The 26225-nt window shown below is 38.0% G+C and overlaps 1 protein-coding gene and 1 long non-coding RNA gene across 8 annotated transcripts in view; both read right to left on the minus strand.

Annotated features, from left to right (window-relative positions):
• Positions 1 to 26225, minus strand: part of LOC141380027 (uncharacterized) — a 118490-nt gene that overhangs the window by 7431 nt on the left and 84834 nt on the right. The gene's annotated exons all lie outside the window — the stretch shown is intronic.
• Positions 20 to 25888, minus strand: cnot6a (CCR4-NOT transcription complex, subunit 6a). 7 transcript variants are annotated; one of them, XM_009295585.5, is made up of 12 exons: positions 25809 to 25888; positions 24269 to 24390; positions 18863 to 19049; positions 18171 to 18256; positions 16738 to 16839; positions 16412 to 16480; positions 14359 to 14516; positions 14079 to 14233; positions 11447 to 11601; positions 9019 to 9252; positions 8734 to 8936; positions 20 to 2738 (listed from the first exon to the last, which is right to left on the minus strand). In XM_009295585.5, exons 2-12 carry the CDS (start codon positions 24378 to 24380, stop codon positions 2526 to 2528), a joined length of 1674 nt encoding a protein of 557 aa, XP_009293860.1. In that variant the 5' UTR covers positions 24381 to 24390; positions 25809 to 25888; the 3' UTR covers positions 20 to 2525.

Below are 26225 nucleotides of genomic sequence, written 5' to 3' on the forward strand. Positions count from 1 at the left end.
AGGGTCAAAGTTGAAACTGTTTGGTGACAAAATGACAGCTCTTTATTTATCTGTGACTACAATTTCATTAACGTAGTTTTTCTTTTCTCAAAAGTATCTCGAAGTGAAGGTTAGCAACAATATAAATCTATAATTCAGTGTGCCAACATTTTTACAAAAAATTTGGTTTTGAGTATTACAAAACAAAAGCAAGATGAAAAAAAAAACAAACAAAAAAACTATTAGATATAATACACACATCAACACAATTCATGTCAAAGAAAGGAAACGTGATACATTATTCACACTTTACAAAAAATCTTTTTTTACTACAACACCATCAGCAATCCAATAGAACCAGACAAGTCGCTTTCAGTTTAAGAACCAGAAGGAAAACAAAACAAATGTGAGGAATAAAACATGGGACACCAAAAAAAAGGGGAACTAGAAGATGGTCCTCCCTCATTTCATCTATTTACTCTTGCTTGATAAAAGTCCTTAAAATTGACCTCTGCCTCATGGCAAAAGCATGTTATCATTTAAAAAAAGAAGCAAAGAGTAGCTGCACCAGTGATCTACAATAAGTGCTTGTCAATCCGTTCGATTTTTAAAACATGACAAATGCAAAAGGGAAGGAGGAAACGAAAAACAAATAGGCTTTACGAGCATGACGCTAAAGTTAAAAATCAGACCACACTACAGGAACGCCGGCCTTGCGTTTAGAGCAGAAAACAGACAAAATAAAATCACCTTCATCAGGTCAGAGAACAGGCTTTACAGTAGTAAATGGAGTTTTACACTTGGCCTTGTGGCATTGGATGGCACGACACGAGGAGATAACCGTGATCTAGCAGGAAGGGAACAAGCAAAATAGAAATTGAAATGAATCGCCTGAGTCGAGAGGGAGGAAGTGGCAGTAAATACAGAATTCAAACGAAACTGGGGATAAAATAGAAGAGCGCGGATCGGCACAGCAGAAACACTCACTTTACTTGACTTTGTAGACAACCAAAAAAAAGATCAGCAGAATAAAGATGTTCGCTATCCAACACAGAAAGAACCCAACAAACAGAAATGAGGATATTGTAGGCTGTTCAGGTGTTCACCGATAGCACTGGCAGTGCGCTTAGAGAAATGAATCAGTGAGGCACAATGTCATGTGTACTTTAATATCAAAGCGGGTAACAGGACAACGTCACCAGAAATCTGCCTTGGTGGAGCTATACGTTCCAAAAACTCAAACAAAAACAGAACTGGTACACTGGGTAAAAACTGGGAAACCTGGACAAGTGCAACTTTACACAGCAGAAACCTGAAAATAATTAATTTACACGCGCTGGTCTTTTTGTATGTTCATCCGGATGAACATCTAAAACTGATAGAAATTTCGCTTTCATTTACAATACAATCATTATTATTATTTTTTTTCATCCAAATTTAAAAGTGTACGTACAAAACAAAAGGAAACAAAAAGAATGCAGTAGGACTTGTGTTGCTTGTATACAATCATGTAGAGAAAAGGAAACTAAACATTTACACAAAAACAAAAAAACAAAAAAAAAATGAAAAGAAAGGAGTGAACTGGAGACTTGGCTGGGCGAGGCGTCTACTGGTCGCATCGAGGGTTTTTGTTTATCCACCTATGACTGGGATGTGCTTGTCTTTGCCCTATTCTCTGCATCTTAATGTGATCTCCAAAGAAAATGGAAAGGCTACGGTCATTCACTAAAACACAGCTGACCCTTCCCGATGACTTTCCCTTTACTGAAACTGTTGTATGCACCAGATTAGCAGGTGATCTATGGCACATGAAGCAAGACAACTTGCTAAGTCGGCCATTTTGGCTCTTGAAATGCTGCTTTCTTAAAAGTATGAATATAAAAAGGTACTGGCATCCAATGGACTATAGACCAGGCCCAAGTAGGTGGTGTCGGTGGGCCGTTTTAGGATCCGTGGAGGCCTCAGCACCGCAGAGTGCAAATGTGAGTTCGGCCAGCTCTCTTTACACATTAAAAGCCCTTTTTTTAAAGGGTTGCTCTTGGAAACCGTACTATCTGACCTAAGCTGGTGAAACTGTTTTTCTTTTGTCATCAAATTCAGCTGCTTGCTCTAAACTGGCCTCGTAGTTGCATGATCCAAATTATGCATTTCATGATAACTGATCTGGACTCCCTGCATGTGTTTCAAAGATATTGCCATTGAGTTATTCATATATTTATATATAAAAAGCTTTTTTTTTATTATCTATCGCAAGGTAAAACTTACATGATCACTCAGGGCCCCTTAGGAGTTTTAAAAAAGTACAATGCTAATTGTGCCCAGAAACGGAGAAAGGAAAACAATAAACAGTAACCGAAACAAAAGAAAAGTGGGTGGGAGGTGGTATAGATAAGACTGAAATAAGTGTCCGAGTTAAAATCCGTGGGAATAAAAGTTTGCCATACCCCATCGTCTCCCCTTAGGGATTCAGATTTGCACACAACAGCCCTCCTTCTGTGAGAGTAAAGGAGTTTGGGGGCCGGAGCTCCCCCTGCTGGCTCGGAGAACTACCTGCGGCCAGGCAGATGGATGCCGTTGACAGCAGGCGGGAAGGGCAGGAGCAGCTCCAGTTGTGCAAACAGGGAGAAGTGATCGGAGGGGATGTGGGGATGAGGGCAGCCAGTGACATTGTTCTCGAGGAGCCAGTGGTGTTCCAGGGGACCCAGTACACCCAGCACGTTAAGCAAAGGTTGAGAGTAGAAGATGTAGTCAATGATGCCCTGAAGAAGAGAAAGAAAACAAACGTTTATTACAACCGAGCCATGGGTGGTTTGACATTTCAAGATAAAACATGCTACTTCTAACAAGCCTACTGTATTTTCTAACAAATAAATCCTTATATCTGAAATATGCTGTGACTAGGGATGCTCATTTCGGTTAATTTTGCTAACCGAAAACCGCGGCTCGTTAATCGGATATTAACAGTTAACTGGTCAGATTAATATTAAATTATTATTACACTTTTTTTTTTTTAAACTGACATGTCTATTTTGTGTCTGACACATTAAATATTGCAATTTAAAATACTGATTTATTTTAACAGGCAAACATATTAATAACAGAACATCTTCACGCACCTGCCATGTTTCCAATAGCATAGAAAACCAGAATAAAGAAAATGAATAAAATAAACAGGCCTGCCCTAATTTTTCATTTAAATGATTAATTTAGATTACAAAACGAAAACACTGACTGATTCCTTTTTAAGTACCAGCATAGGCTGTTTTTTTTTAATCATATTTTTTTTTTCTTACGTCAAATAAAAATAACAGACTTCCTCAAATTGCTTGCTCCATGGAAAATATACATTTATTTAATGCCCTGCTGCTATTATTATAAATTACAAAACCTTTTTACATTTTTAATAGAAATCATTATTTTAAAGATTGTGTCTTGATAAGGTTTCCTCTTGGTTCAAGTGCGCGTGCTGCGTTATGAAAATATTGAAAAGACAATGACAACTCGGACATATGTTGACTTTTTGTAAACAGTTTTGTTGTTTTTTTTTCCCTTTCTAAAAACACCTTTTATGTTGAAAAGGAAAAAAGCGCGCCGATTTCCTCTGCTTGTGCATAAAACCTCTTTCACATCCCTCAAATATTACTTACGATGGTCAAGCGCTGATCTTTTTGTGCACTCTAAAATAAAGACTGCTGAAATGCGATTTAGCGCGTATGTCTACAACATTTATTAGATTTTTTAGGAATATTTCTGAATGTCTCCAATAAACTTGGAGCGGCATTAATGCGTCCTGAAGTAAAGTGAAACGGCTATAAACTCCAGCAAGAAAAAGGCCCATTCTCAATTCTATTTTTGTACCCCTACCTCTTCCCCATTGGCCCTTGCAACCGAGGGTTAAGGGGAAGGGCTTCAAAACTTACCCCTAAGAATTGGGACAGCACTACAGCACCTGCACACGTCATCATATGTCCTTGCAATTTCTTGCTTCATATGAGATCAGATGATCACGACTGCTGGAGTGCTTCCAGTTGTGTTATTTTGGGGTATTTATCTTCAGGAAATCACTGAAGGCATATATTATGTTATCATAATGATCTAATGAGGCATTAAGATCGTAATACTGTGCATTTAACACAGTGCCCATACTCAATGTAAACACAAAAATAGCATTAACATTATAGCAGACACTGTACAAAGCTCATAGACAGCCACTAGACTTTTCTGATAGGGTATTCCAGTGTCAGAGTGTCAGAATGTTGTGGGACTGCTGTACAGGAGTTATTATTAGGGATTATAGATCGCGAATAGATCGCGGAATTTAGCGGTTTAAGCGTTTTCTTTTTTTAAAAAAGCATGACGGTAAAACACGAACGCGGTTGTAAATATATTAAAGTATTCGTTTTTTTGTTATAAAAATTCATAATAATGACAAAAAATACTAATTTGTGGATCTCCTTCCTCATGTAGCTGTTGCTGGGGTATTTTGGGAATTTTTTTTCCTCCCATGGTTTTAAGTGTTGTCCTGAAAAATCTTCGTTTGAAGGGGTGTATACCCCTTGCCCTTAGCCCTACGCCTTCAAGCTAAAGAGACTTGGGACACCACTAACCCTTCACGGGCACATGCAAAACGAGGGGTAGGGGTAAGGGGAAGGGCTAAGGGGTAGAATTGGGATTGGGCCAAAGTCACTGTATGCAGAACTACAGACCTTTATCTATAAATAAATTTAAATTATGGAAACGATGTTCATCCCAACTGAAAGCTACGTTGTGTTTGCTGGCTTCACGCATCAGGCACCTGTCAGTCAGTCTGTCAGCACGCAACCTCAAAGGGTTTAACAAATAGCGCACATCACAAATACAGAAAAGTTTGCACTGTTATAATTCACTTACCTTTTAATAAGTTTTGGTGCGATTGTAACCCGCTATTAAAAACAACAACTAAATGTTTTGAATAGGAAGCTGTACTGTAGCTGTGAAGGGATGCATTTTGGTGTCGCACCCTGCCATGGAAGAATGAATGTAGCGGGAACCATGCTCTTTAAAAAGTTCTGTAGTTGTCTTGACATCACACACACTGCCGCTCTGGGTTGAGCCACGTGCAAAACTCTTGCGGCCTTTAGTAAACCATTCAAAAGATGCCCTTCTTAACGCAAAAAAAAAAAAAACACATTCGATCAGCCCCTTATGCAGCCATACTAAAAATATATTAAATAATAATTAATCGTTTAACTGATACCATTATCGGTTGCAAACGCATCCTTTCGGTTAACAGTTAATAGATTACTTTGAGCATCCCTAGCTTTGACTTTTATAACACAAACTTCAAGCAAGCAAAACACAAGCATTTAAGTGTGTTAAATGAGAGACAAAAATGTATTTGTAAAAGCACCAAGGCTTGACATTCACATGTTTACTTCTTTGTTTTTATTATTTTAAACAGAGTACCAAACAAGGTTCGCACTATCAAGCTATGATTATAGTTGAAGAGAAGAAACAGTTCAAAACACGCATAAGAATTAAGTCAGGGCCAATAACCGATTTATAATATCGTGATAACATGCATGTCAATAAGAATGATAAGCTCTGGACTTTTTACTTTATATTGATTAGGAGCCAAACACACAGCGGAAAAGTGCACACAGTTTACACTAATACATCTTCGTATTAAAATTGCATTTTAGAACGAAAATAATCCATACCCACACAGTGTTTTACCTAGCATCTCTGAACAGCCCTCCAATCGCTAAAAAAAGCACATCACGTGACCACATACACACAGCCAAACACACTGCCATGCCCTGGTTGTCGGAGCTCCAGGGTTGTCGGAGCTCCAGAGCGGTGCATGTCGGACTCGGACAGTTTATCAAGGATGTACCGCTGGATCGCATCTCACTATAGTTGTTAGTGATATTTAATTTATATTGTCCGCATCTAACGACTCTTCAGTCTTTTGAATCAATAACGTGTCACAGCATCGGTTCACTACTTCAGGCTTTCACTTTCACAGGAATTTTTTCTTTATAATAATTTGTCAGAATAATTCCATTCCAACTGCAAGGAGGAAAAATGCCTTTTTTTTTTCTTCCTACCTATTTTTTAAGTCTCCCCATAGCCTCATACAGTATAATAAATGCAATCTCTCAAAGTCATTTTACAGAAAACCCTTTAAAATTACAAAAATAACTGCTGAAAGTGATAAATATTATTATATGTGTTGTCTGTACTATGATGAACCACCTCAACACAAACTGCTTTTAGTTTTTTTTTGTTCTAAAGCCCGATTTAGAAAGTGTATAACTCAGGCCCTGTATGCTCCATCAAACTGCAGATTGTTTTGATTGTTACCAACATTTGTCAGGAGACACAAAAAAAAGAATTTTGTTTTTATCATGTAGTATGCAATAATTATGTTAGTTCAACCGAAGGGTGGGAAATCACAGCTTTTTTGCTTCTGATCTGTGACTTTTACACATTCTGTTTTGGACACCCCTCTTTCTGTTTTCATGCAATATCTCAGTCACTGATTGGCTGATCAAGGCTCGCGATACATCAGCGTAAAGCTGAGAATCTCACCTTTACAGTGATATGTAATCCATCTGGATAGGTCGAAGCCATCATATTTTCCAGAATTTTGGAATATCATGACCCTAATTTGTTGCGTTTGGCACTTACAAGACACAGCAGGGGTTTACTGATGCACACTTCCTCAGAAAACGCAGAAAATTGACTCATTTTGCAGAGGACAACCTAAGGTAAAAGATGATGTAGCTTGTTTGGCTATCTGTGCTAGCTCCGGCAGCTCACGGAGCAAATGATCAATAATTTCGCTTGTATGTTTACAATTAACGAGTTTATACTTTATGATTCATTCGAAGACTGTTGGATATGTGATTGTAAATCAATAAAAATAACAATATATCCTTATTATAGAGAATAAGAGCTTTAATTTGATATATTACTTTCCAATGTGTGTCTAATATTAGCGATGTGAAAAATATGCATACTGAACAACGTACAAAATCGGGGAGGGGGGGGGGGGGTCGAGATATTATATAGAGTGTAAATTAAGTGTAAATAACTTTGTTACAGTACAACAAATATCAAAGTGATGTGTATCAGTTGAAAATAGACATTCTAAAGCCTGGTTTATACTTGACAAGTCCGCTTGTTCGCTTGAGCGTGCACGGCGAATGTGACGTCATCGCGGATTTTGCGGAGGTTCACTTTGGGTGCGCGCGGCATGATTTCTGTTGGCGGTGCGTCGGGCATTTTTTGAGACTCGAGCGAACAGTGCGCGCAGCGCCGCAACTGATTTAAGTGGAATATGATACACTTTGAAGAGATCTTGTCTGAAACAGTACGACTGTACACACATCTAATAACCCATAATCAGAGAGATAACCTAAAGATCAATAATTCCTGCCTAGAAATAGCAACAGCCGTGGGAAAGGAGAACGTTTTTGTTAAAAGGTTTGGAAAAACCTGAAGAATAAGTTTATTAAAAACAAAAGAGACCATGGCAAAAGTGGAGACCAGGTACACAATCACAGAATGTTTTTCCACCATTTATAGGTTTAACACTGATGTATTTTGTTTAATTTTGAATTTAAAATGGTTTAATAGTTACAAAACTAATGAAGTCACAGAAGTATTTCTTTTATAACTGGGCAGGAATATTTAAACCAACCGGTTTACAATATACTGATGCCCTGTTTCTCTGGGCTTTATTGGTGATAATGATCTGTAATGTTGGACCATCATTGCCTTTTTAGCATAAGAAGAGGACAGAAACTAGCCAGACAATAAAGTGTGAATTGTGGAGCGGGCTAAATCTAAAAAAATAAAATAAAATTCTATATTTTTAGTAAGTGTGCTTTTTTTTGCGATAATAAAACAGATATTTTTAGAGTAACTCATGTTCTGTTGTCATTAATTACAAATACAGATTATGTTTTTCCACCGGTAACACTGATTTATATATTTGTGGAGGGAGCTAAATCTGAAAAAGAATCTTTTTCTAAAAAAAAATATATATATATATATTTTTTTTGCTTCTATTCTTGCCATAATAAAAATATATTTGTAAAGCAACTCATGTTCTCTTGTGATTAATATTATAATAAACTTTGCCGAGAAATAAACAAAAGCAAGTGATTTGAAAAAAAAAAATCTTGAATTGTTATAAAAATACTTAATCATTAAAATAATGTATAAAAACAAATCAAAATCAATAGTTTAAAAATATTAAACTATATTATGATATGATGTAGTTCCGGAAACTTTCCATCTCTCTGTTTATCCGTCTGACTTTACGGTGGGTTTCTTCTGACCGCCCCCTGTCGTTTTAAAGAAGTATAGAAAAGCGAGTATAAAAGCCTCGGTCGTTTCGCGAGGTGCGCGCGCAGTCAGTGGAGGTGCGCGATGCGGTGCCAGGTGCGAGTATAATTCCAGCTTTAACTTTCACCCAGCAGGTCATATGGTGTTATTGATGCAGAAAGACCTCTTAAATCTATAATTATTCTCCCGATGACGTCATTTTGTTCCCGGTACCGGGTACGCAGAGTTTAACTGGTTAAGCATGTTTTTAAAAAGCGCATAACAGAATTTGTGCGGTTTAATGCATGCACTCTAGGGATGCATGTCCTCACCAATGCTTAGAGTGAATCTACGCCCTTGGATAACAAAATAAACGCTTTATATAAAGTGCTACTGAAGTGAATGACAGAAGTATTGTATGAAAAAATAAAGTCAAACCTTAAAGTCAAAGGTGTAGTTGGTGTAAGGCATCAGGCCGTTCTCGTAAGCACTCTTCAGTTTGAAGCCATGTGTGATCCTGGTGCTGGAGGTGCCATTCTTGCCATTGCAGTTGAAGTTGGTCAAGCTGTCAATATAGCGCAACTCTTTAAAGTCCTTGTGTGCGCCGTCCACTCCACCTGTGCTCAGGTACTCCACAACACCTACGAGCACAAGAAAGTCTCCTCAGGAATCAAGCAAGAATTAAATATAAAAATAAATCAATTCATTAGGAGGCATACACACCTGAGTCAGGCAGAGAGTTGAGGTCAGCGCACAGGACAAGAGGAATGGCATTGGTTTCTCCAGAAACTGAGGAGAGCTTCAGACTGCGAGTGGCTTTATCCACAATGTTCTTCACTTCCGACAGGAACATCATGGTTTGGACGAGCTTCACGTCCGAGTACTCTGGGTCCCAGTGCATGTGAGCGTTGGCCACCAGGAGGAGCTGTTTCTCCATGCCATGCAGAGGCTTTCCAGCTATGTAGAAGAGAAAATAAATAAATGTTTAGACTTTGAACAGTGATAGCTTAGTATTAAAATTTTTTGGGTTCTTTACATTGCCAAAACATTGAAACCCAAACTAATAAATGGGGAAAGTTCAGTTTTTATAATGTAATAATTTTTATTCCTAATTTGTTACATCTACATAGTTTTCTATTTCTTTGGAGTAAATGTGTGGCGAGGGGGCGTGGCTGAGAGCCGTGGGAACGGGGTGAGGCCACCGCGTGAGTGGATACACGTGCGGTGCGCACCTGCCTCGGATCCCACGGAAGGAGCTCTGGACCATAAAGGGAGGACCGATGGCAGAGGAAGCCGAGAGAGGACCGGGCCCGGGCATATTGTTTAACTTTTGCTTTCAGTTTGACGGCAGTCTCCGCGAGGAGCTGCCGCCCGTTTATTTTGGTTTAGATGGCAGTCTCCATGAGGAGCTGCCGTCATTATTATTAATAAATATTTTAAAGCTCCGTCGGTTCTCCGCCTCCTTCTTCCCGGCGGCCAAAGGGCCGTAAACTTCATTACAGTGGTGCCGAAGCCCGGGAGAAGGAGGGACGCGATGTCCAGATGCCCTCGCCGCTGAGAGAGGGGGCGAGTGTTCGGGAGTTAACCCGAGTGGGGGAGAAACCCGTTCGTCTGCCCAGAGTGCCGGGGCGGCCTGAGGCTGGCGAGGAAAGGATCTGCCTGCTGCCGTCTCCCAGCATGGGGAGGAGCAGGGGACGCGGGGCTCACCACCGGAAGGGAAAGAGCTGAAGGGAGCCATCCCACAGAACCCGGGGGAGTCGCCGCGATCCGCCATGATGCCAGAGCCTGCATCCATCCACCGAAGCGGGAGCGGAGCAGGAGACCAGAAATGCCGCCAGCCAGCCAGGAGAACCGCCGCCGGACGCCAGAAGACAGACGGGTGGATAGATTCCTCCACAGGGCTCCCAGCACGTCGTCGCATCTCTCAGCTGGTGGAGGACCGAGTGGCAGCGTGTCTGGAGAACCGAACCCCAATTTTTTTTTTTTTTGTCCTCTCTCCCCTTTCTCGGTCTACTCTGTCTTTCCTCCTTTTTTTTTCCATCTCCTTTTCTCTCGGCCCGTCTCATAGGTCTCGCGGGTGCTGTGGCGCCAAACCCCCCCCCCCGGAGTATGCACAGCCACGGGGTGCCCCCGGCCTGTGATGGGAGATGGGAGTATGTGGCGAGGGGGCATGGCCGAGAGCCGTGGGAACGGGGTGAGGCCACCGCGTGAGTGGATACACGTGCGGTGCGCACCTGCCTCGGATCCCACGGAAGGAGCTCTGGACCATAAAGGGAGGACCGATGGCAGAGGAAGCCGAGAGAGGACCGGGCCCGGGCATATTGTTTAACTTTTGCTTTCAGTTTGACGGCAGTCTCCGCGAGGAGCTGCCGCCCGTTTATTTTGGTTTAGATGACAGTCTCCGTGAGGAGCTGCCGTCATTATTATTAATAAATATTTTAAAGCTCCGTCGGTTCTCCGCCTCCTTCTTCCCGGCGGCCAAAGGGCCGTAAACTTCATTACAAAATGCTTAAACTAAATTGAAGAGTGTTGCAAACCTGAAATAAATAGTTTGTTGTTGAAATCATATCTGCTCTTTCCTAATTTAAAAATAAAAAAGTATCTAGTTCTACAATTTAGCACTGATGTGATATTTAAACTTAATATGTATTGGAGGAAGTGGGAAGACGGTCTGTTTTATTTACCTGCCTGAATGAAATATTAGCCATGGCGAGCTACCTGAAATCATGCCAAGTGTTAACGAAAAGTTGGAGACCCCTGCTCTTTAACATCAGCTTACACTAGGCATGGGCCAGTATATGAATCTGATGGTATGTTAACCTTGGATAAAAATATCACGGTATTGTGATGACTGATCTATTTTTAAAATGTCTGGGTTAAAAAAAAATAAATAAATAAAAATAAAAAAAAACCACATGATTTACATATACCGTAGGAAATTCTGGCGAGTTTAAAACCTTGACTTTTTCAAACAGCAGTATACCTCAAACTCACACACTTTACAATACTATAATAGCAATTTATATTAAAAAACAAAACAAACAAAAAAAACCCCACAGCCATAGTGTGAAGTCACAATGGAAATGTGACAATGGCAACAACTTCCTAAAGTGTAACTGTAGAGAAAGGAAAAGAGAGAAGGAAAACAGACCGGACAGCTCCATCATCTCTTTCCGCAGCTCTAGTAGTACAGCCACCCCGATGTTGTCCTTGGTCATCACTCTGTTCAACATAGCCTCCGAACCCTCAGAGTTGGCCATGGCCAGCTGGTTGAACTCTACTGTGTGCTTCTGCACCAGACTGAATCTGTGGAACATACAAACACAGAGCTCAGGACAGCATGTGCAAACATAATAGTAATACAACTGCTGTTCATCAAGTCATTCTCTGCAGGTTTTCTACATCATAATGTTGTGGCTGTTAAATCCCCATCCACCTTTTCCATAGGAATTCAAATTATGGGTGGCATTGCAGTATTGGAAAACATTTCTATCGAAGAATTGAAACAAATCCCATCAAAGAAGGTCACACTATAAACAATCCATATACACAGTGCAAACTGAGTGAGAGGTACATTACAGTTTGTGCTTTTTTATAAAGTCATGAAAGTAAATGTAACACTTGGTATTAGGACATTATATAATTTCAGCATCAATAACGCAATGTGCGAGTCCGCAATAGTCACATCGCAGGGATCTGCAATGTAGTTGAGATTAGTTGACCAGACAAAAATAGTGGAGTCATTTCATATTTTAACCTTCGAATTAGATGTGCTCCAACATTAGGCAGATTCAAATCAAGACTGAACGCATGCGTTTAGCTGTGTCTTTACTGAATGAGCACTTTGCTACGTCCGACAGATCGCATTGTCTTTTCGTTTTCATTTTTTTATAACCACTTACACATTAATATTTTCTTAAACTTGTCTTTAGTCCCGTTTATGTTAAGCACTTTGAATTGCCACTGTGTATGAAATGTGCTATATAAATAAACTTATATAAACTTCTATAAAATCTTTTACAAGCCATTCAAGTCATGCATTTATTATAAAAATCACAATAAAAAAAAAATTATACAAAAAAAGTAAATAAAAAATATTGCAATCAGTTTTCCAATATTGTGCAGCCCTACTTGGTATTTTAAAGTGACTTTAGTATTACAAGCATGAGTGCAAAGCTTCTTAAGAGTTCACTAAGTTTTGATCTCCAGAATTTCATTTTGGAGTACAGTGAAGTAATGTGCAACACATCAATAATACTGCTGCAGAACTTGTCTTGAATTTGAGGAACTGCGAACTGTGAAGACAAAAGAAAGGCACCTCACTGAACCCAGCTTAACACTCCTCAGATTGCTTGCAGTTGAATTGCAAGTTATTTCCATAGTCAGGGTTCCTACTTGAAGCCAAATTATAATGACATAGCTGAATTACCATGACATCAAACTAACAGAAAAACAGGCTGCTGTTGTGCTTATTCGAATATCATTAAATTAATAGAAGATGTCATAACAACATTAAATTGTTTAGCTTGAATGTCTTGTTGCATAAAAACACTACAGCAGAACAAAATTTACCACAGATTTTAAATTTGCTCAGTATCTGAAGTACTACCTGTTTGTGTGGCTGTGAAGTGCTCTCATCTATATCTAGTAGCTTGATTTTGCAGTTGTTTTACAATATTTACATTTAGATTTTCTGTAATAAATTTTTAAAGTGGCAATTTTGAAGCCAAAGTTCTGGAATCATCTTTCTGCAGTGTTAGCCTTTGTTAACAGGCATAGTCTTGTGACTGCATTTGACAAGGGTTAAGTTGATGAGCGTGAAATTATTAGGAAATAGGAGGAAACAATACAACACATAAAAAAAAAATAAATAAAAAAAGTTTAAGAAAATTACATTTACGCAGTTTAATGCAACAAAAATTCCTTATAATCAATAACTTAAGCAGGTCGCACACCGGATGCACCGAGACACAGCATGCACATGACAGTTGTAAGTATTGCACACCAGACGCACAAATTCTAATGTTATTCAATATGAAACTATTCAGATGGTGCTCTTTGGTGCGGCAGAAATATGAAGTGTCCCGAGTTGTGGATGAGTACCACAGACAGCCACCGGCTTGCAGCGCCGATGCGCATACCCTGATGGTAATCCATGTGTAGAATTATTAAATGCATGTTACTGTGTGGCACAACGCAGCAGATCTGGGTGTGCAACCCCCTTTTGACATTAGATAAATAAAACATAATAATAAACAAAATAAATAAACATATAAATTCAATAATGTTCCAGAAATATTCCACGACCTGTGGGAACTAGGCATGGGCCGGTATAAGTTTCTGATGGTATGATAACCTCAAATAAAAATTTCACTTTCACGATATCACAGTATTGTTTACTACTGTAAAAATTATTTTTAAACTTAGTTAAAAAACAAAAAAAAACTACTTTTTTCCCCCCATTTAACACAATAGATTACATATTAGAACACACCTTACATCTTGGAACAGTAAAAATGTCATAATAATTAAAACAATTAAAATAAACAGCTGACATTTCTAAAGATATATACATCTTTAATGAAGATAGAAGATATATACAAAATATTTTTGCACTTTTAATATCTTGACTTTTCAAAACTGTGGTAAACCTTGAAACCGGTTATCATCCCATGCATAGTGAGAACCCTGTTTACACAAATCTCCAAGGATGGCAGGAAAAAGATAAATAGAAACGAGAAACACTAAACTAAAAGTCAGCGATGTTCTTATGATAGACTCACTTGTCTGTTTTGTAGAAAACTGCACAGCCGTCCACATGTTTGCGGTCAGATTCAGACATGGTCCTGGCTCGGGACTTGGGGCTAAAGAAACCTTCGTAACCCTGCTCCTTCAGCTCCAACAGGAAGTAGTTGTAGTACTGCTCCGTCTCCACTTCCTGTTACACCCAACAAGACACCATTCATTTGAAGCAATTTGATTTCATTGGCCACCTGGATGAAACTGTGCTGTGAGTTTATTTGAAACAGAAGTGCTGTGGCTTTATGAGAAAGGCTGACAGACCTGTAGGCTGATGATGTCTGCACTGCAGCTGAGGATCTCCTGCATGATGGACTTCTTCCTGTATTCCCAGTTGAGGGCCCATGAGGGACAGTAGCCATAGAGTTGACGCGTGGCGTACTTATCACACAGCACGTTGTAGCACATCACAGAGAAAAGTGCTTAAGTGTGAAGAAAAAAAAAAAAAAGATTTAATAAAAGCTGGCTCCTACAATTCCATTCAAAAACCTTAGTTCAATTCAGTTGTGTTAAAGCCTTACAAAGGCATATCAGCTAAAACCCAAGACTACAGCCAGCAAGACTACAGCAAGCAAGAAGTGAAGTGAAAATAACTAGGATATTGTGTAATAGAAAAATAAACAGCCATTTCATGTGCATCTTGCGTAATTAGCCAAATCATTAAAAAGCAGCATGTTCAATATAATAGTATTGTGGAGATTGATTATTTTGTGAAATATAATTAGCTTTTAAAGAGCCCAAATTATGGGTTTTTGAAAATGACCTACTATGTAGTGTGTAACAGCTCTAAGTGAAGTGAAATATCTAGTTAAGCCTTAAATCTAAAACTATTGATTCATCTATAAAAGAGTAGACTCATCGTGCTTCAAATGAATATTCTTGATAACTAGTCTTTAGCCGTGCCGGCGTGACATGGATATGAAACCCCGCCCAATTGTAGCACGCTCAAACCCAAGAAAATTAAAAACTTCTAGCCCCGCCCACAAACACAGAAGCAAAATAAAAGAACACTGCAGCAGACGCTGGTTAAATCATTTCGCGACGACACTGTGCTCAGCTGGATATTATTGAAAGTTTGTGTTATTTTCTCTACCCAAAGGTGAAACAGTCAAGAGTCAGCAGTTGACATTTATTTTTGCAAAAATACCTCAACATTATAGCCCCAGACTTGTGCTGTGTTCCTGTCATTTTTCTGATGAGCTGCTTAAGCAATTTACATACAACGGGGGATGTCTGCCGTTTGTTAAAGGATAATTCAGAATAGACTATTGATGTATGGAACTTCATGGATCAGTTTCTTCCTCCATTTCACAAGTGTAAGTAAGCTCAATTAAAATGGTTGCCTCCTTGTTTTCTCTAGCTTGCAAACCATGCATTTTATTGTTTTGCTACTTGTAACCGCTTGTACTGTATCTGGTTAACTCTTCATATTCTCATATCGCGTCTAATGCCACATTGAAAACATGATGCTTTGTTTACAAATTTGAATGCATTTGTGAGCTTACGTTCCACCGCCAGCCATTCCCACATACACGTGCGGTGTTCAAGTTTCAAAAGTTTCAGCTTTTGCCACTGTGTGGATTAATACTGAATGTGTCACCGTTTTTACTTATGGTTAAGAATAGAGCAATATTCTTTAATGCATTCTTTAATATTGTTTTAATGCACTCCTGCATTGGGCTCACCCACACAAACCTGCCAACATTTGTCCCTGGAGAAAAAAAAAAAAAAAAAAAAAAAATTCGGATCTCGTGCTAAATGCAGTCGGCCAATTGCAACAGACTGTTATCGCTCCAATCAGGGCAGATTAGCATCACACTAAGGAGGGGTTTGGGAACTGATGAACCGCTGAACGAATCATATGGGAGTCTCTAGGATAATTAGGTAAAAATAAATGCATATTATAAGTCAATGAAAGTGTTTTTTTTTACCTTGCATGCATATTAGACTGTTGTTGAAGGTGGTTAATTTGATGCAGCAGTTAACAATAACTATGGCTAAGGATTTAGATATTAGTTCAGTTATTTGAAGTACATAAAAAAAGAAGAGCATGAAAAACACTACCACCAAGAATAAAACACTAATACTGCTAATTTAACAAATTTCTATTCCGTTTATTTCCCTCCTATTTTGGAATATTTGATTAACTGTGCAGTCCCTCATCAAGTAAAACTGCCTCAATCCAAACTACGTTTTAATTCACTTTATTTTTTGCAAACAATTCTCGAAACTGTTACAGCAGTATAAAAGTGAAGTGAAAGAATAGATGCAGCAGCGAAAGTCTGTAACAATCAGAGCTAAAGTGAAACCTGCTCACCTGCTGGCCGTGTTCTGTCTGGCTCCTGCAGTGGTATCCATGAGCGAGGTGGAGGTTGTTCTATAGGTGCTACAGGGGATAAAAATGAAATAAAAACAAATGTCAGTGATTAAACCTCAAAAACAGACCGACTGCCACACTGCAGTGCAAGAACATCGTAATTATTCCCACAGTAATTCAGAACTAATCAAAAGAGAGTTCAGACAACAATGCTGTGACTCATTTGATTGCATGAAATTAATCTGCTGTAAAAAGAGCGTGTACAAGAATAGATGCTTTTCAGATAATACCACACAAGCGGGGCAGGTTTATGATGGTTGACTCACCGCGTTTGGTGCCTGCAAGATTGTCCAGCAGGTAGTTGAGAAGCCGACGGGTCCCATCAGGCTCTTGATAGAGGTTCAAGATTTCTTGTGCAAGAGGGTTTCCTACAGAATCACCAAACATGAAGCATGAAATGTCTCAGGAACGTGCAAAATTATGGAATTAGAACATGGCATCTAATGAAGCTAACATACAATGTAAACATCTACATTTCACTAGCTATAAGTGTTAAAACAAATAGATTTAAAAAAAAAAAAAAAAAAAAAAAAAAAGCCAAAAATTTGTAAGGACCAGAACCAAATTTTTTGGCCTGTGAGTTTTAGATATCTAGGTTACTGTGGATGTCTTCGATATCTTCCCTACTGTAATCATCAAACTAAATATCATATTAAGGTGGTTTAATTTTAAAAATCTAATTTAAGGAATAGAAAAAATAATTATAGAAAAAAAAAAACAAATGGTTTCAAACATTTATGGGTTGCATTTTTCTGTTAAACAAAATAACTTTGAAGCGGCTAACTAGTAATCGACTTAAACAGTTTGATAAACTAATACTATTAATGTCCATGTCTACACATTTCCATCCCTTTTTAAAATATCTTATTGTTTAACAGAAAAAAAAGAAACTCAAAGGTTTGAATCAAGAATGAGTGACAATTTTGAATTTTGGGTAAACTACCCCATTAAATTAAATAGCTTACCCAAAGGCATATTCAACAGCAAGTAACTCTTCTCTTAAATTTATGAAGATTTTTAGAAGATTCAAGGGGGTTCACACCATAATGATTTTGGAGAATGAAGTGCTAGGATACTTTTGGGATTTTTTTCAGTCGATGATGCATTACAAAAAAAAAAAAAAAAAAAAAAAAAACGGAAATGGGATCCTAAAATCAAATAACTGGCTGGTGAAGATGGACATAGTTATAGCTTTCCTTGGGATGGCTCATCTCAGTCAAAATTAGTCGTTCACACAGAACACGTTTGCACGTTACACAGCCAGTGCAATGGGGTTTAGGCTTAGGAACACTTGAGCACCACATTTTTAATGTGGTTATACACAAAAGGCATGAGGCATGATTGCAATTGTCAAGTACGTTTAAATAAGACCATGGAAAAAAAATGCAGAAGAATTACAAAACCTGCAAGATACTACAAATCGCATGTTTCGGTTGCATGATGGCGATCAGCTAAAAAGTGCTGTTATTCATTTATTTTCTGTAACAATTTCCAATTGATAATGCTATTAGTACTATTACTACTAACTAATTTTCATAGAGTAAATGCACTAGTTTAACATAAGAAAAACTAATTTATGGTTAGCTAAGAACTTCACACTGTCAACGTTCAATCTTCCCCCTAGAATTAGCACAAAAGGAGAAATAAAGTCCATCTGGGCCTGAAAACTACTGTTATGGGTTATAAAAGGAAGTAGTACCTTTCAAACCCAACGTTTGTAACTGAAAGAGTTTTCCAAGCTCAAAAGGCAGAACTCGTAACTGGTTGTTATTTAAAAGCAGTTCCCTGTGAAACAGACAAAAAAAGCAGTGACAGTCAGAAAGCACAAAAGCATACAGAGTGTTTTTTTTTAAAGAAAGTAGTGGACAAAAATCCAAATGCAAGACAACAACCATCAACCAGCCTTTTTGGCATCTGAGCCCCTACACTAAACAAAAAGCTACAGTAGCCTGGTTCATTTCAACTGTTGGATGCAATCCCAACAACTTTTAAGAGTACCTAATACAGTAGCATTTCAGCACCTCTCAGAACAAGATTTATAACCATCCAGAGCAGCAGTAATCACACTAGCAGAGAAGTGGTAACATATTTCAACCTGTGACAAATGGAATTGATTCAGAGCAAGGCACTGTGTCACCCACATATGAGAACGCTGGTGTTATCAGAGTGCAGACCCTGGAGGCAAGCTAACATCACCTCTGAAGAATATAGGACCTAATTAACAAAGCCCTAGGCTAAGCGACATGTAACAAAATATGAGGTTTGAATTATCTGCACACCAACATAACATCCATCTGCCTGACATCACACCACAATCCTACTTGCGCTCCCATTGTCTTAATAAGCCGTGCAATTAACGGTGTAAAAATAAACGGTCAATTAGCATCTTACCTGAGATTTATCATGTTGCCTAGCTCGGCGGGCAGGCTCCTGATCTTATTGGACGAGAGGTCCAGATACACCAAGTTGTTTAGTTTGGCAATGTCGGGTGGGATTCGCGAAAGAGAGTTATCACTGATATAAAGAGCAGTGAGGTGGGTGAGGGACCATAATGCTGAACTCAAACTCTTCACTTTACCTGCAAAAAGACAAGAGAGGAAACACTACATTACATTCGGAAATGTAGATGCAATCAAAAGTAAAATAACTCAAGATGATGTGCTGTAGCTAGGGTTGCACAATATATAGTTTTAGCATTAATATCGCAATAAGCAAATCCACAATAATCACATCGCAGAATTTATAATGTAGAGTCTAGAGCTTTTTTGGTAAAGTTTTTTTTAGGAGTAACTGCTAAGATTAACCATAAATAAGTGAAGATTTATTGTTTGCATGTGTTTTTAAAACCTGTGAAAGAGCATTTCAAGAGTTTAAAACATTTGGACACAAGAAATTATGACCTTTGGAGGCGTAACAAAGTCTAAATTACATTTAGTTTCATGTCTACATATCTGCATTTCAGACCTAAAAAAGAAAAATAGATATTTTTCGATTTAGTATAAGATTTAGTTTGTTTTAAGGACAAATCTCAGTTAATTGACTTTGTGAAAGTGGAAAAAAATAATAATAAAAAATAAATAATAACAATATTATATATATACACAAACATTTTTTTTTTGGACTAGAAACAAGGCAACAAAATAAATCACAATTCCAGATTTTCCCAGTCCTAGCTTTAGCCGAAAATGTTACATTCTTACTTTCAAGCAAGCAAAACCATGGTAACAAAATAGCAGCATGTCAGAATTTAAAGTACTTTTCAACTGAAAACATTTCAGTTCACATCATAAGCCCATAAGTTTATTATTTTGAAGAGACAAGAAAGTTTTTTTTTAAAGAAAGTTAAAAGTGAATGGATACTGGATTCAGCTTTTCAAAATAGTTTCGTGTTACACAGGAAAAAAAAAGTCAAACTGGTTTGGAAAAAGTAAAGGGTAAGTAAATAAAAAATAAAAATCTATTTTTGGGTGAACTATCCCTTTAAGAGAGATTGGATAATGCACCCTGCTATTACTTTCTCCTATGCAAACTTCTGTAATCTGTGGATGGCAGTGAGATGACGCAACTGACACTGATAACAACAAAGCAAATGTACAGTACGTCACAAAGCAATTATTCTTCATAATTAGAGTACATAAAGTACAGGTCAAAGTAAATACTCAAATTAAGTACTTCAAGTATTTCCCTTTTTAATGCAAGCCCACCTTCGGCACATTTGGGAAGAAAAATTTAGAACCCATTAATCTTTTTTGTTTCTTTGAAATTAATAAAAAATAAAAATAAATAAATAAATAAAAAACACTTGGCCAAAATCAAGCTCAGTACAAATTAAATTGATAGACAAAAAATATATTAAGTGTTTCTAGTTTGTCTGAAAATAATAATCATTTTAGCCCATTAGTTGTTCTGCAGTTATTGCTCTGTGAAACTTGATTTGAAAGTACAGGTATCTAGTAAAATGTATAATTTAGGGCCACGGGCCGCATGGGGAAGAAATAAATAAATACACACTGGTGTGTTTACTGAAGTTACTGTATTTAGATGAAGACGTGCTTGCTGTCAGAACAAACATTTGCACAAAATGTACATAATGGTGGAATATTTTAATATTCACAGATAAAAACACCCCACAACCAATAAAATCTAAGATGTGCCGAGCAAAATGTTGACAAACTCATAAAATAGTGCACAAACCAGCCAAAGCACCTGACAAGCATTAAGGAGACAGTTGACCAAAAAATGCAAATCCCTCATTTGCCATACACGTCAATGTTTTTTTCCTATCATGGAGGTCAATGACTCCCAGTTAAAAATCATATTAATAAACTAGTATGACATGCATCAACATGTAATGCTTCATACAGTGCGATTCTTAACTTTAGGTTTGGGTTAATGTCTTTATTTGAAGCATCACTGATTGGATGAACACACGCAGACGGGTTATAGAAAGCCTCTAGGAGTTGCCTTTCTTCAAAGACTTCCAACTGCTATCGTTTATCTTGATTGAATTTTTAGGGAATAAAAAGTTAAACTTTGCTTAGACTGAGGAATTCCAGCACTATTTGACACTTCCTTTAAAACCCTTAGAGAAGGTTCAGTGTTCGCATGGCTTTCTAAAGCACTGTGAATAGGAGGCTTGTGATTAGCAACATTATCAGATCGTCATTATCTGAATTACGATATAAATTATGGATTAAGATATGATCCAACTTAACGGGAGGGTTTAGCTCATGAGCACACGTAAAAAAAAGTATTACATATTTATCCAATTTTCTGGAGTTGGCTAATAACTAAACAGCATAAGCCCTTATTGCATCATTAGCACTCGTGAGTAAATGTTGGCCTTTTTTAATCTCCTGATTTTTCTTACATTGGGATAATATCCTTTGCAATTTAGAAAAAAAAAAAAAAAAAGTTATGAACCAAAATTATTAGCTTGCATGGATACATGCATCAACTGCCAGTGTGTAATACGCAGTTAGGCGGTAATACGGTATACCACGGGATCTAAAAGTAGCAAAGGTGTCAGTTTCAATACAGTTTTACCATCATAAAAAACAATGCACTTATATAGGAGACAAGTATTAAATATTAAATATTATTTATTTAATGCCTACAAATGCGTATGCCTGATTATCATCACAGGACAGTGTGGAGAAGAGAGAGAGAGAGATGAGGCGGCATATTGCGCACCTAGTGACCTGCAGTTTGGCAGTATTTCCAGTTTCGATCGAACGAGAAGGGAGACAAGGTAAATACAAACTAGAAGTCTACATTCCCGCTGCTGTACCATGGGAGCAGACCAGATTTCTTGCGGTGCAGGAATGAATTTCCGAATAAATCGCGGAAGCAGTCGGTCACTCAGGTGTAATTTGAAAGGGAGCGGGGCACGCGGTCTAATAATATCGCTACCGAGCACGCATGCTGTTTTTTTTTGTATTTGTGTGTATGAGAGAGAAAGTGTAGTGATGTGCGTCTCTCTCTCTGGCTGCCTGTGTGTGCGCGTAAATGAGAGAGCATCCTGCGCAGATCTCTAATACGAACAAGACAAACAGGTAACCCCGAACCTAAGGTCGCATATACGGTATTCAGTTTCTGTTTGGTTTAGGCACAAGCCAACAGTTTGGTGACGCTTTCTGCGCCTTAACGTCACATCGTTTTTTATTATGCATGGTAACACCGGATACCGGGGTAAAATAGGGAGGAGGTTTGACGCTATCAAAATTGTCACGGCCCAAGCCTAGTATGTATATCTGGCAGAGGACTAATAACAAACAATTTTCGTCATAACATGCAATCATTAAATGCCTTTATTAAATTATAAGTTACCTGCTATTTTTACAATCATACTTATTTCACAGTAAAACCACTTTTGGGTGTGGATGACAACATTTTTGGTGTTGTTTGCACATCATTATCTAAGGCTGACAATGGCTATGTTTCCATCCAAAGATGCAAATTAAATGTGCAAAAAACAGAATTTGCAGCGGAAGGAGAAGCTGTGTGAATCTTTATTTTTAATTTAATAAAGAACTTGCACCTCAGAAGACAAATGCCAAAACACAATGAACGCATGGTGGCATTTGAAGGCTTGAGACGTGGAACACGAATGCTCTTGACTAATCTGGAGGTAAGTATTAGTATAACACTAATACTGAAATGGTTAAGGCGATTAAGAATGCATAACACCTGAAATGTTGTTTTAGTCAATGTAGTCAGGCTGCTGGTTTGACCATTTACACACATTTTTTAAGACCACACGATCTCTTATAACAAAATCACATGACTTAATGTGTATACTGGAATATGTTTGGTAAAGGTGTTTCCATTGTGGTTTATGCTCATTTTTTTCTTATCGGAAAAAAAAAAAAAAAAGTTTCTCCAACTCAGTACTGCACATATGTATTTTTATGCGCATCTTGGCATTTCTATCAACCATTTTTTAATGCGCATATCAAATTGCGCAGAAAAATAGGCAGATGGAAACATAGCTAAAGTGGCACTGAAGCAGACACCTACAATTATTTTATTTCATGATGAATTGATTAATTATTCATTAAACTAAACGGATTGATCCTGGTAATTTATGGAAACTGAATAAGCTTGGGACGATAACTGGTTTCAAGGTTTATCATGGTTTGGTCAAGTCAAGGTTTTAATACCACTAAAAATATCTGTTCTGTTCTCAAGGTATATGTAAGGTTTTTTTTTTAAAGTATTTTTATGTGTTGTAAAGAAATCTGTGTTTTTGAAACAAATGAACAGAGTAGAAGTCAATGATTTATTTTCACTATTTAGCCTGACATGTTAGCGGTTACAAAATATTATAAATTCATTCATTCATTTTCTTTTCAGCTTAGTCCCTTTATTAATCCGGGGTCGCCATAGTGGAATGAACCGCCAACTTATCCAGTACGTTTATACGCAGCGGATGCCCTTCCAGCCGCAACCCATCTCTGGGAAACATCCACACACACTCATTCACACTCATACAGTATGGACAATTTAACCTACCTAATTCATCTGTACCGCATATTTTTGGACTCTGAGGGAAAAATCGGAGCAACCAGAGAATGCCCACGTGAACGCAGGGAGAAAATGTAAACTCCACACAGAAAATTTTATAAATGTTTCTTAAAATAACGAAATTGCATTAAATGGGAAAAAAAGGTGTTTTTTTTCTTTTCAGACATTAAAAAATAATTTATTTTAGAGAAGTATTAACAATTCCACGATACCGACCCAAGCCTAAAACTGACATACCTGATTTTAACATTTAAAAAAATGCCCCAAGCAATATTATAGATACATTCATCAATAGAAATGCATTTCCTGCAGTCAATGAAGAAATCTTAAACATTAATTTGAAAGGCAGCATTTATTTAACTTATTTTTCAATGTGCTCATTTTTGCGATTGTTTTAAAACTTCCAATTAAGTCGCCTATGGGAAAAATGACTAGGAATAATAAACAACAAAGAATGGTCAAACTACTTGCTCTACAAACAAGTATTCATTTCTATACAGACAAAGCAGAATAATAGAATAAGAAAACATCAGTTTGCAACGTCAAGCAACTCTGCAAGCCGTTTTTAACATCTAAAAATAAATGGAAGTGAATGAGACCAGAAGTCTAAAGCCAAAATTAAAAAAAAAAAAAATACAATAAAAAGGTGGTTAAATGTATAAGATTTCAAAAAAGATGCAACATTAGCTACAACCAAAACAAAATCCACTTTAAAAAACTTTTTTTGAAGAAAGTAAACCAGGCCCACCAAAAAGAACCCCCAAACTTTACCAACAATCTCCAGCTCTGCCCAAGTTGACTTCTTTCCATTGGCCGCCTCCTCGCTGGACATTATCGTGTACATCCGCCTTGGGTCAGGCGGATCATATTTTTCCTTGGGCATCCCTGTAATACTGAAACACAAAACATAGATCACTTTCACTCCACAGCATGGTTATGGGGAAATGCACAGCATATGGGATGAACGTCAAACACGGGCTGTTCATGAAAGAGTGGGTGTAAGTGTGTAAAGAACAGGTGAGATGATTAGTAAAAATGACTTTAAAGGGCCTTAGCGTGTAAAAGGAGCAGAAAGGCACAAAAGCAATTCCAGGATCAATAGCTGAAGGGATTTTTCCATTACGTGGATAACAGACACACACGCCACTCAACGTCACCCCGATGCTTAAATTTGCATAAAAGCACTCAAAAAACAAGATTAAAACGGCTATTTTTGCTTGTTAGCATTCATTTTAAAAACAGGACATAAGATGACAGCTCGCTGCTGAGTCGTGTCAGAAATTAGCAACTAACGTCAGCAAGGCAATGCGCGAGGAGTTGGCATTTTAGGGGTGATTCTTATGAGAATATGGATTTAAAACCAATTGTGAGTATGAAAAACTAACGAGGCGTGGTACAGAAAGCCGACTCGTGTTACAAATCCCCAAAAACAAAAGGTGCAGCTGAGAGCATTCCGAATAAACACGCCGTGCCAGTATATTTCCATTACATAACTGCAGCGTTAATCGCTAACTAATCAGTAAACCCACAGGCAAGTTGCGAGTCGTTTTTGGTCTTTCATCATTGCTGTGCAACGCAACCCAAACAAAAACACCACTACCACCTCGTGTTTATTTCCCAGAGCCACGTTACAGAGGCAGGACTGCTAGCTGTGCGAGTTAAATCCATGCTGATAAATGCAACCTGGCTGCAAGACGCCGTAACAAGTCAATTAAGTGCACGTAACGTTAATTAGAAAACTGAGTGGCTTGGCATTGTAAAATGGCATTGTCGCACATTTGCTGAAGTGAATTAGTTTGATTGGACCCCTACAATGTGAGCGATTATAAGAGAGGCCTTTCATACATGTACACTGGTTTACTTGGATGTGCATTAGTGCTGTGTTCATTTCATGGAACATCAAAGTAAACCATAAACAAGTTTTATTGTGTTTGTGTATTTAAATTGGATTTTTGTGTTAGCTTATGTAGCTTCCCTACGGACACAGCAGGCTGCTTATATAATCAACAACACATCTTAACAGAAAATCGCATGATTGATAATTTTATCTTAGTTTTTAAAACACGTACGCACGAGTAGATCGTTGAAACGAAATAATCACATTCATATCGATCCATCATTTCCTCTATTCAGATTGAGCAAATTAGCATGTTGGCTAACTGGCTAACTGCGATTATACATTCACAAAACTACACCAATATGAACCGCGACGTATAGCAACAGGAAGGGAAACATGCTCCGTTGTTTAAACGCCACAAGATGCTTTTGAAAATGATTCAAAAGCGTGTTGGTTTTACCTGTAAGCTCATACCAGTTCACAAAGACGAGTGCGCGTTTCCTTTGTTTCTGATCCGCTGCTCTTTCTCACTGAAAGCAAACAAGCATCATGGCGGCCGTGAGAGTTTCAGGGCGCGATAAGAAGAGCTCCTCTCATTGGCTACGCCTGAAACGAGCGATCTGATTGGTTCGTCTGTCTGCTTGACGCCTTCAGGCTGTTTACGCCAGCGAGGCAGGCCAAAAACAGGAGCCACAAAAATAGGTCAATTTTGCGGATGTTGACAAGTAAAGTAAAACAAAGATGCAGTTTGATTTTAACGTGCTAAAATATATTTTAATGATAATGTTGAGTTCAAGAGGCGACAAAAACATGGTTTGTTATGAAATTACAAATTAAAATATTTCAAAATATGTAGTCAACTTACATTTATATTATATTGTATTATATTAG

The sequence above is a fragment of the Danio rerio genome, chromosome 21, assembly GCF_049306965.1.
Source record: "Danio rerio strain Tuebingen ecotype United States chromosome 21, GRCz12tu, whole genome shotgun sequence".
Taxonomy (NCBI): domain Eukaryota; kingdom Metazoa; phylum Chordata; class Actinopteri; order Cypriniformes; family Danionidae; genus Danio; species Danio rerio.